The sequence below is a fragment of the Mobula hypostoma genome, chromosome 16 (genome assembly GCF_963921235.1).
Source record: "Mobula hypostoma chromosome 16, sMobHyp1.1, whole genome shotgun sequence".
In the NCBI taxonomy this organism is placed as follows: Eukaryota; Metazoa; Chordata; class Chondrichthyes; order Myliobatiformes; family Myliobatidae; genus Mobula; species Mobula hypostoma.
In genome coordinates this window covers 2,490,631-2,503,359 of record NC_086112.1, presented here as the reverse complement: position 1 = coordinate 2,503,359, position 12,729 = coordinate 2,490,631, and the positions used below count along the sequence as shown (strand labels likewise).

Genomic DNA, 12,729 nt, shown 5'->3' with positions numbered 1-12,729 from the left:
TCTTCCACCAAAGTGCATGGCCATAGACTTTCCAACATTGTATTTCATTTGCCACTTCTTTGCCCATTCCCCTAATCTATCTAAGTCCCTCTGCAGTCTCTGTTTCCTTAACTCTACCTGCTCCTCCATCTACCTTTGTATCATCGGCAAATTTAGCCACAAACCCATTAATCCCATAGTCCAAGTCATTAACATATATTCTAAAAAGCAGCAATCCCAGCACTAATAGGATCCCTTTATTCCCACTCTGTTTATGCTCTGCCCATGTTAGTAACTTCCCTGTAATTCCATGGGCATTTATCTTGCTAAGCATGCTCAGGTCATGCTATCATGTGCCTGATCATGCTATTCTTGAGCTCATTATCATGTGGCACAGGCAGCCATCCTGAGATTACTACCCTGGAGGTCCTGCTTTTCTGCTTTCTACCCAACTCCCTGAATTCTCTCTTCAGGACATCCTCCCTTTTCTGCCTATGTCATTGGTACCAACATGTATGAAAACTGACTGTTCCCCATCTCCCTTCAGAATACTCTGCACCTAATTGAGACATCCTGTACCTCGGCACCTGGAAGGCTACACACCATGCGGGTATCTCAATCAAGCTGACAGAACCTCCTGTCTGTTCCCCTCACTATGGACTTCTCTATGACTACCGCATTCCTCATCTTCTCTCCTTTCTGCACCACGGAACTAGGCTCAGTGCCAGAGACCCAATCACCGTGGTTGTCCTCTGTCAGGTCACCCCCCTCAAAAGCATCCAAAACGAGATAACAATTACTGAAGAGATGGCCACGGGGGTGCTCTCTACTATCTGAGCTCTTCCCTTCCCTTCCCTGACAGTCACCCACTTACCTAACTCCTGCAGCCTAACTCCCTGTAGCTCTTCTCTATCTCCTGCTCACTTTCCCTAATAAGCTGTAGGTCATCAAGCTGCAGCTCCAAATTCCTAACACGATCTCTCAGGAGCTGCATCTTGGTGCACCTGACGTTGATGTGGCCATCTGGGAGACTGGAAGATTCCCAAGATTCCCACATCTGACACACAGAGCAAAGTACTAACCCTATAGATATGCTCTCTATTCCGGAAAAAAAAAATGCAAAGAAGAAACAAAGTTCACTCACTCACTTAACCTCGCTGAAGACCGAATGAGCCAAAGCCTTACTACTCTGACTCAGACTATTCCGTCGATGACTGCTCCAGAAGGGAGTCTCTCTCTTTTATGCCTGAACCTTCCTTGCTCTCCAACTCATGATTGGTAGGCCAGTTTCAGCGAGTTCCGGCAAAACTTTTCTGGTTTTAAACTATGCTCCTGGACCTGTGGGCCGCCTCCTCTCTTATAGCTCTCCAACTCACAATTGGTGCACCAGTTATAGCCGAGTTAGGACACAATTCTGACCAACGGAAGCTTCAGATAGATAGACATAGGGTAAATGCAAGCAGGCTTTTTCCTCTGGGGTTTGGTGGGATTAAACCACAAGTTGTGTGTTAAGGGTGAAAGGTGAAAAGTTTAAGGGAAACATGAGGGAAAGATTCTTCAATCAGAGGGTCATGAGAGTGTGGAATGAGCTGCCAGAACAAGTGGTGCATGTGAGCTCGATTTCAATATTTAAGCAAAGTATTGAATAGGTCCCGGTGCAGGTCAGTGGGGTAGGCAGTTTATATGGTTTGGCATGGACCAGATGGGCCGAAGAGCCTGTTTCTGTGCTGTACTTCTCTTTGACTCTGGGACTGGCCACTGTGGTTCATGGTGAAATAAAACTGAGCCATTCATTCTCATTTATTGTGTAATCGATAGGCCATATACAGATATGAATGAGTTTGGCCAGGAGGTCTGCCCCTCCATTTTCTTCCACCCCATGGATTAATGTCTCATAATGCTTTAGCTAGGAGATTCATCCATGGAACCCATTGCATTTACACTTATATTGCAGTGAAATACAATTAATTGTTATGGATTGTACAGTGCTGCAGGATTGTTAAATGTAAGTGAACTTACAGTTTGGAAATCAGAAATAAAATTGGTATACATTAAACTGGGCTTTGCTAATAGAAAAAAATTCCTTTATGTATTAGGAAGAAATATCGTCCATTATCAACAAAGGATATTAATTGCCTGGATGCAAAGGAAACTAAAAGTGAATACAATAACATCAAAATGAAAGGTAAGAGTTATTCCACAATAGATTTTAAATATACCTTATTCTGAGGGAATATTGGTGGTATTTTATTTATATAATATCATTAAAATGGAATATAGACCTTTGCATGTAGAGTGCACATACCCTTTAGAGCCTTCATTAGCAATTGCCCAATCTGGGCATCCCATTTTAGGAAGAATATAAACATTTTTTTTTGTAGAAGATACAAAAACGGTTTACTAGAATTCTTCCAAAGAAGAAACTCCACTTCTGCAAATAGACTTGAGTTTTCAATTTGGGGATTAATCATAAACTACAGAACCTAGGCCTCTGTACCTCCATCTGCAACTGGATCCTTAACTTCCTAACCAGAAGACCACAATCTGTGTGGATTGGAAATAACATCTCCACCTTGCTGACAATCAACACTGGTGCACCACAGGAATGTGTGTTTAGCCCACTGGTCTGGTCTCTCTCCACACTTGTGACTGTGTGGCTAGGCATAGTCAAATGCCATCTATAAATTTGCTAATGATACGACCATTGTTGGCAGAATTTCAGATGATGATGAAAGGGCGTACAGAGCAAGATATACCAGTTAAGCGGTGTCGCAGCAACGACCTTCCATCAACAAGATCAAAGAATTGATTGTAGATTTCAGAAAGGGTAAGATGAGGGAACTCAAACCAATCCTCATAGAGGGGTCAAAAGTGGAGAGAGTGAGCAATTTCAAGTTCCTGGGTGTCAGTATCTCTGAGGACCAACCTGGATGCAACATATTGATACAGCTATAAAAAAGAAACAAGACAGTGGCTATATTTCATCAGGAGTAAGGAAATTTGGTTTGTCAGCTAAGACCCTCAAACTTCTACAAATGTACCACGGTGAGCATTCTGACTGGCTACATCACCATCTGGTATGGTGGGGGCTACTGCACAAGGCTGAATAAGTTGCAGAAGCTTGTAAAATTAGTCAGCTCCATCATGGGTACTATTCTCCATAGTATCCAAGACATCTTCAAGGAGAGGTGCATCCAGAAGGTGGCGTCCATCATTAAGGATCCCCATCACCCAGGATATGCCCTCTTCTCATTGTTACCTTTGGAAAGGAAGTGCAGAAGCTGGAAGGCACACACTCAGCGATCTGGACCAGCTTCTTCCCCTCTGCCGTCCGATTTCTAAATGGAGATTGAACCCACGAACACTATCTCACTTTTTAAAAAAATATAGTATTTCTGTTTTTTGCACAATTTTTAATCTATTCAATGTACATATACTGCATAAAGTATACTGAATAAGATTTACTTAGCAATTTTTTTGCACGACTTATTTTAACTTACCTACTTGATAGACATATGTATACTTGATGAAATTCAGTTCTTTTTGTCTATTTATTTATCATCATGTATTTAATTGTACTGCTGCCATAAAGTTAACAGATTTCATGACATATGTGGTGATATTAAACCTGATTCTGATGTTCAAAATGACAAAGGGCCTAGATAAAGAACATAAGAAATAGAAGCAGGAGTAGGCCATCTGGCCCATCAAGCCTGCCCCACCATGCAATAAGATCATGGCTGATCTGTCCGTAATCTCAGCTCCATCAACCTGCCTTTTCTCCATAACCCTTAATTTCCCTGCTATATAAAAACCTGTCTAACTGTATCTTAAATATATTTACTGAAGAAGCCTCAACTGCTTCCCTGGGCAGAGAATTCCACAGATTCACCACTCTCTGGGGAATAATAGTTCATGGAACATAGAATAGTGCAGCACAGTACAGGCCCTTCTGCCCACAATGTTGTGCCGACCCTTAAACCCTGCCTCCCATATAACCCCCTCCTTAAATTCCTCCATATACCTGTCTAAGTAGTCTCTTAAATATCACTAGTGTACCTGCCTCCACCACTGACTCAGGCAGTGCATTCCACACACCAACCACTCTGAGTAAAAAAACCTTCCTCTCATATCCCCCTTGAACTTCCCACCCCTTACCTTAAAGCCATGTCCTCTTATATTGAGCAGTGGTGCCCTGGGGAAGAGGTGCTGGCTGTCCACTCTATCTATTCCTCTTTATCCCCGTCCTAAATCTTCTCCCCTGAATCTTGAGGCAATGTCCCCTAGTTCTAGTCTCATCTACCGGAAACAACTTTCCTACCTCTATCTTATCTATCCCTTTCAAAATTTTGTATTTTTCTATAAGATCCCCTCTCATTCTTCTGAATTCCAGAGCGTACAGTCCCAGGCGACTCAATCTCTCCTATAGGTTAACCCCTTCATCCCTGGAATCAACCTCATGAACCTCCTCTGCACTGCCTCCAAAGCCAGTATATCCTTCCTCAAGTATGGAGACCAGAACAGCACATAGTACTCCAGGTGCGGCCTCACCAGTACCCTGTATAGTTGCAGCATGACCTCCCTGCTCTTGAATTCAATCCCTCTAGGAATGAAGGCCAATATTCCTTTTCTTTTTCAATCTTTTTATTAGTTTCATAAAATATAAACATAACATAATAATAGTACAAAGTTATTGGGAATACATTGTTGTACTTAACATGAGTAATTATAGAACCAAGTAGTACTTAATTAACAAAACTCCCAATCATATAGGATACCAATGAATAATACAGAACAAACAAAAAATCTGGACAAAAATTCATGAAAAAAGAAAAAAAAAAACAAAACAAAAAAAAACCCTCAAAAAAAACTAATCTAAACAGAATTAATCAACTAAACGTAAAAAAAAAAAGACCTGGGCTGGTTTAACATCGTAAGAAATGGGAGAAAAGAAAACCTTAGTGTCAACGACTCCGTTCCTCTCAACCAACATTACAGAGAAGTAAAATAAGTTTGGAAATGGTCAAATTACATCATATGAAAATGCTGAATAAATGGCCTCCGAGTTTTTTTTTCAAATTTAATGGAAGGGTCATAAACCACACTTCTAATTTTTTCTAAATTTAAACACAACTTAGTTTGTGAAAACCAATGTATAGTAGGAGGAGTAATCTCTTTCCAATTCAGCAAAATGGATCTTCTAGCCATTAAAGTAAGAAATGCAATCATCCTACGAGCTGAAGAGATTAAATGATTTGATTCTATCATTGGTAACCCAAAAATAGCAGTAATTGGGTGAGGTTGTAAGTCTATATTCAAAACCGTTGAAATAATATCAAAAATATCTTTCCAATATTTTTCCAACAAAGGACATGACCAAAACATGTGAGTCAAAGAAGCTATCTCGGAATGACACCTATCACATATAGGATTTATATAAGAGTAACAACAAGATAGTTTATCTTTGGACATATGAGCCCTGTGCACTACTGTAAACTGTAACAACGCATGTTTAGCACATATAGAAGATGAATTAACTAATTGAAGAATTTTTTCCCATTTTTCAATCAGTATAATAATCTTAAGTTCTCTTTCCCAATCAGTTTTAATTTTATTAGATACATCAGGACATAAATTCATAATTATATTATAAATAATTGCTACAACACTACTCTGAGAGAGATTTAAATCTAAATTTTTTTCCGAAATATCCATTGGATATAAGTGTAGAAAATTAGGAGAAACAGTAATTAAAAAGTTTCTAACCTGTAGGTATCTAAAAAAGTGAGATCTGGGTAAATTATATTTATTAGAAAGTTGATCAAAAGACATAAAACAGTTATCCAAAAATAAATCACGAAATCGTACTATACCTTTGATTTTCCAATCAACGTAAGCTTGATCCATAGTGGAAGGTTGAAAAAGGAAATTAGATATAATAGGGCTTGCTAAAATAAATTGATTCAACCCAAAATATTTTCAGAATTGAAACCATATGCTCAAAGTATGCTTAACTATTGGATTATTCATTTGTTTATACAGTTTAGAAAAAGTGAAAGGAAGCGAAGTTCCTAAAACTGTACCCAAAGAAAACCCTTGTAATGAATTACATTCAAGATTTATCCAATGTGGACTTGAAGTTGCATCCAAATCTCGTAACCAAAATTTTAAGTATTGAATATTAATTGCCCAATAATAAAATCTAAAATTCAGGAGTGCTAACCCCTCCTCTTTTTTAGATTTCTGTAAATACCTTTTACCTAGCCTAAGATTTTTGTTCTGCCATATATATGAGGAAATTTTTGAGTCAACATTATCAAAAAAAAGATTTTGGAATAAGGCCAACGTTCCATATGCATTCTTAATTACCTGTTGTACCTGCAAGCCAACTTTTTGCGATTTATGCACAAGCACTCCCAAGTCCCTCTGCATAACAGCATGCTGCAATCTTTCACCATTTAAATAATAATCTGCTCTTCTATTATTCCTTCCAAAGTGGATGATCTCGCACTTACCAACGTTGTATTCCATCTGCCAGACCTTGGCCCACTCACTTAACCTATCTATATCCCCCTGCAGGCTCTTCACATCCTCTGTCCAATTTGCTTTTCCACTCAGTTTAGTGTCACCAGCAAATTTTGCTATGCTACACTCAGTCCCCTCCTCCAAATCACCAATGTAAATGGTAAACAGCTGCAGGCCCAGCACCAACCCCTGCGGCACCCCACTCACCACTGCCTGCCAACCGGAGAAACACCCATTTATACCAACTCTCTGCCCTCTATCAGTTAACCAATCCACTATCCATGCCAAAATAAGGAATCTTTTAATTGACAAAAGAAACTAGAGCCAGAAGGCGCAAATTCTGAATCATTGGCATGAATTTAGTGGTGGCACAGGGAAAGAATTATATTTCGGAACCAACATGTCGTATATGGATTGTTCAGGTGGTGGAAATGTGCAAATGGTTTCACTTTTATTCTTCACTAGAATAGAGTAAATACTGTACTTGAAGAGATCGCAAATGGGTCTAATGTTATTGCATCTTTATCATGTCAGACACAGCTGTTTGAATCACCTGGCAATATTTGTTGATATACCACCAGTACAAACAAATATTCATTTTGTAGCTTAAATTATTTGTACTTCTAACTGCTAAAGGTTTTATGGGTATCCCCTTGCTATAGCTATTTTTTTATTTGCTTGCTGTTAATCTGAAGGATGAAATAGACTGATTTGGATAACATAAAGTGGAGAATTTTAATCATTTTAACATAGATAAACAGGTCATCTGTCTTTCATATTCCCACATTTGACTATTTTAGCAACAATGTTTTGAAGCTGCTTCAACATCTTAAAAATTATAATAAGAATTAATTTTTTGATTAACTAAATTATCTTGAATCTAACAAGTTGTTCTGCAAATTTTATTGTGCACTTGGTTGGTTGCATTAGCACAATCTCAAAGTGTTCAAATGCAAGATTAGAAGAAAGTACTAATGAAAGAATTGAAAATAAGTAACACTATCAATCAAGCAACTGAAATGCTGTTATTAAAGATATTTTGAAAAGATTCTAAACGATTTTTTTTAGCTTCATCTTGTAAATCACATAACTTGATTAGCACTATCTAAGTTTCCAAGATAACAAAACTCGAATCCTTAAAATTTTAAGGAAAGTATTAAGATTGAGATTGTAAGAAACATTGGTTAAGCATTAACGATTCATATGATATTAAAAACACCAGTATTCTTGAAAGTCTATTTTTTTAAGTGGAAATTGTTTCTGCTGTTGAACAGACCATAGCTAAAACTTTGAAGTAAGTTGGCTACCTCTAATCAAGTGTACACTTGTTTCTGTCAAAGCTATTTTTTGTAACTAAGATTGGAATAAGCCATTGTGCTCCTTTGTTTTCATTGCTGGTTCTTATTATCCAATGCAAATTGCCCAAATCTGAGGAAGCAGCTGAAGCTCAATCACATTGGTCTTAGAATCAAAATTAAGCCAAAAAGGATAAGGATAGCAGATTTATTTTACTGAAGTTCAAAACGAATGTTTCTTGGTTATGTTGGTTTTAATCCAAGGTTCTTTTAGAAGTTGGGAAAGAGGCACAAAACTTATTTCTTCACGATCATTGTATTAAGCATTGATAGAACAAAGGAAAATTGAAACAAGCAGTGATGGAGGCCTGTTAAGCAAAGAGAGAGACAAAGCTAAGTTTATGCCGCCTTGTAGTCAGCAATTTTTATACTACAGAGATGAGGAAAATTCCATTCAAGTTTATCGATAAGAGTTAACCAGTGAGGTGGCTCTTATTCAAATCATGCAGAACATTATAATTTCCAGAATTGCACCAAAATAACCACTACAGGCTGTAAAAGTTACAGGCATATAAGAGCTACTAAAATGCAATCATATTATAAATTGTTAAACTGCAAAGAAAATATCAATTAAACTGTCAAATTTCAGAATTAAACGGTCAGATCCAACAGTTACTATAACTGAAACTAGCTGTTAATTATTGTAACAACATACATCAAAGTTGCTGGTGAACGCAGCAGGCCAGGCAGCATCTATAGGAAGAAGCGCAGTCGACGTTTCAGGCCGAGACCCTCTCGGCCTGAAACGTCGACTGCGCTTCTTCCTATAGATGCTGCCTGGCCTGCTGCGTTCACCAGCAACTTTGATGTATGTTGCTTGAATTTCCAGCATCTGCAGAATTCCTGTTGTTTGTGTTAATTATTGTATTCTGGTTTCCATGGCATACTGTCTCAGACTCGAAGTGTCCAAACTCTGAGCAGTATTTCTTTGGCTTATAATGCTCACCTGTTGGCTCCATCAAGGCCATGAGAATTAGGAACGAACCTTATTACAACTTAATCAAGGATGTATTTGGCCTGATTTGCCTGCTTTTGGCTTTTTTTTTAGATCATCAATTAGAAATTTGATTCATCATATAAACCTTGTGACCATGAAAGCAAATCATTTTATTGTATTTTATTCAAATTGATTAACCTGATTCCCAAAGCTTTTTACCATTTACAAGTCAAAAATATACGTTGTACTGAATTATTGAAACTATACAAAGTCAGTGAAGTGAAAACGAAAGACCATAAGACATCAGGGCAGGACTTCTGTACTGGCTGTTGATGGAGTAGCAGCACTTTTATAGGTGCTCCTACTCTTTTTAATTTACTGCTTCCAACTTGTTTTGAAAACTTACTTTTAAACGCAATATTGCTTTATGTTGAGTCATGCTAAAGTTACTAAAAAAAGAAGAGGACCCTCCTGTAACTTTGGAGTCGATTATGGTAACACTTCTGAAGCATAAAAATGAACTTTTAGAGGAGTTCCAGCAACACAGTGCTGAATTTAAACGGATGGATGGGAAATTGGATCCCATGCAAAAAAACTTTAATTGGACATGATAAATGGATAAAAGAGGATGAAGACACTCTGATGATGTTCGACGCGAAGATTGACGACCTGGAACAGATCTGTGATAAACAGTTAAAAGTTAATGAAACATTAAGACAGAAGATTATCGACTTAGAAAATAGAAACAGAAGAAATAATCTACGTATTCTGGGTTTTAAAGAGTCATTGGAAGGTAATCAGCCTTTGGAATTTTTTGCAACCCTTTTGGCTAAATTATTTCCGAATATTTTAAAATCCCTACCTAAGATAGACCGAGCTCATAGATCACCTTCACCAAGACCTCCTCTGGGAGGACACCCTCGTTCAGTGATAATTTGTCTTCACGACTTTCAAACAAAGGAACTTTTAATTCGTGAATCTCATCGCAAAGGTATGATTGATTATGAAGACCACAAGTTCAGGATTGTGGAAGATTTTTCACCCGAGGTGTTGAATGAGCGCTTCAAATTTCAAAAAGTCATGTCTGAGCTGTATAATAAAGGTTTTAAACCCTCTCTTCAATACCCCGCTTGTCTTAGAATCATTTTGCAAAATGGCTCTCACAGATGGTTTACTTTGATCAAAGAAATGCAGGATTTCTGGAGTGCTGATTCGATTTCAGAAGTTTAACTGTTCAATAACTCTTTACACAAATTTACGTTGCATCTGCCTGATGGATCCTTTTTTAAAATCAGCAGTTTAATTGCTCATTACTTTCTTTCATGAACAATTGTTTTTCTTTCACTCTTGGTATACCTTCATATCTAATTTTTTTTTGTATTTTTATCTCCTTGTTTAGAAAATTAAGGATTTAATATTAGTAAGTTTTCTTTGTGTTAGTGCTTTCTAAGTTAATATGTTTTGAACTGTCTTATTTCTTTCTAATATTTTTATAGTATAATTCTTTGAGGTTTTGTTTAATATGTTTAATTTTGCTCTTTTTTTTTGTTATGTCTTGTTGGAAGCAGTTTTGCCTTGAGATTTTTTTGGAGCTCAGCCAGTAGATTGTTTTGGGAGGGATGATAGGTTTAGTTGTCAACTGCCCTTTGGTCTATCTTCTCTCTTTGGGCGGGGAGTGGGGGGAGGTTTTCTTCTTTTCTATCAGCTGTTTGGTTCTCTTAGCTTCATTTGTTCCTTGGTTACTTTTTCTTAAAGCTCATTGTTTGGATTTAATATGTATTCCAGCAATTTTTATTCAAACATCTCCTTTAAGCAATATTTTAAATGAACCATATTTCTAATTTACTTAGTTTTAATGTGAAAGGATTAAACCATCCTGTGAAACATAATAAGATTTAATTATATTAAATTGAATGTTTCAATTATTTTTTTACAAGAAACACGTGATAATTTACATTTTTTCAGACGTTGGAAGGGTTTATCTTTCCATTCCTCCTTTCAGGCTAAGGCAAGAGGAGTTTCGATTTTTATAGACAATTCAGTTTCTTTTGTCAACAGAATGTAGTGTCTGATACCAATGGGTGTTTTGTCATAGTCTCAGGGAAATTAGATAATAAATTAATAATTTTTGCTAATTTGTATGCCCCGAATATAGATGATCCAGGCTTTTTTGATTTTTTTTTGGTTTTTACCAGGTTTAAGTTTATATTCTTTGATTTTAGGAGAAGACTTCAACTGTTGTTTAGATCCTGTTTTAGATCGTTCTTCTTCTAAACGATTGACTTGTAGTAGATCTGCCTCCTTTATCCAATCTTTACCAATGAAGTGTGATATTGTTGATCTTTAGTGTTTTCTACATCCAACAGATAAAGAGTACTCATTTTTTTCTCATGTTTATCATACGTATTCCAGGATTGATTACTTTTTTGTTGATGGCCAATTGATTCCATTAGTTCAATCCTGTGAAAAATAAAGAAATTGCTGTTTCAGATCATGCTCCTGTGTTTTTATCTTTAAATCTTACAGATATCTCCCAAATAAATAGATTCTGGCATTTTAATTCAACTCTGTTATCAGATAAAGATTTTAAAAAATTTTTGGAGAGACACATTATTCTCTTTTTTGAAGAGAATACGCTAGAAGAGATTTCTAGTCTTATTTTATGGGATGCTTTTAAGGCTTATATTAGAGGTCAAATTATTTCTTCTACCTCTAATGTTGGGGAAAAAAGCTAATAAGGAGAGAATCAGTTGAAACAACTAGACCAGAAATATGCTTTGGCTCCAGATCCTGTTTTATATAAAAGACGTGTTGAAATTAAAATTAAATATGATCTGCTCTTAACTTATCCAATTGAAATGCAACTTTTAAAAGATAAAAGTCAGTTTTATGTTCATGGAGATAAAACGGGTAAACTATTAGCTAACCAATTAAAGACCTTTATAGTTAAACATCAAATTAAAGAAATTTGTAAAGCTAATGGTGATAAAACATCTGATCATTTAGAAATAAATGATGCCTTTAGAGAATTCTACTTTAAACTTTATAGTTCTGATCCTCCTAAAGATAACACTCTAATGTAGTGGTCGCCAACTGGTCGATCTTTAAGACTTTCCCAGTAGATCCTGAAAAAAATGTAAAATAAATACACAAATACTGTTGTAATGTGAGCATTATAAAAATAAGTAATACTAATTAGGATACTGGTAATACAGCAATACTGCCGCTACTGAAAGCTGTTTGTAAAGAGAGATTGTTTCCGGGTTGCAGGGTTTCAGTTCTGTTCTTTCTGTCCAGTGCGCATGTGTGTAGCTCCCCCCGCCATGCACCACAGTAGAAAAGGCCGGAAGTAAAACCCTGCAACCCAGAAGCAACCTCTCTTTACAAACAGTTTTCTGTAGCGAGGGTATTGCTATATTACCATTATCCTAATTTGTATTAACTTATCTTTATAATGCTCACATTGCAACACTTCTCCCCCTTTAAATTCCAACATTCTCCAAGTGTAAATAACTGAGAAACAAAAAACAGTGGTGTCATTGTCTTGAGTACCTCTGAAACTTATACTAGTATCTCAGTCACAGTTTATCAATACAAAACACCTGGAAAACGTTGCAGATTCAACATTCAGTCTAATAAAGGAAACTGTCCATTCAAATAATCAGTCTGTCAGGAGGTTTGCGAGGGCGCTGTGCAAGAGATGAAAATTATGAAATCTAAGTACAGGAGCTGTCTTACTGACAGACACCTCACAGACGGTCTCAAACTGGCTGTCTGTTGCTATGACCGAATTTCAGGGAACCAGCAGAAAGTATTCAGCCCCAGTCATCACACTGAGTGCAACAGTCAATTTTTATTCACTTATTTTTCATATTGAAATACAAACAAAATTAAATAATGAAACACAAAATTAAAGGTGTTGTAATGTGAGCA

The 12,729-nt window shown here is 36.8% G+C and overlaps 1 protein-coding gene across 1 annotated transcript in view; it reads left to right on the top strand.

Moving 5' to 3' along the window:
* slf1 (SMC5-SMC6 complex localization factor 1) overlaps positions 1-12,729 on the top strand; it is a 142,102-nt gene that overhangs the window by 103,580 nt on the left and 25,793 nt on the right. Inside the window, exon 15 of the mRNA XM_063069131.1 lies at positions 2,076-2,164. Coding sequence (XP_062925201.1) covers positions 2,076-2,164 — 89 coding nt within the window. The remainder of the gene's footprint in view (positions 1-2,075; positions 2,165-12,729) is intronic.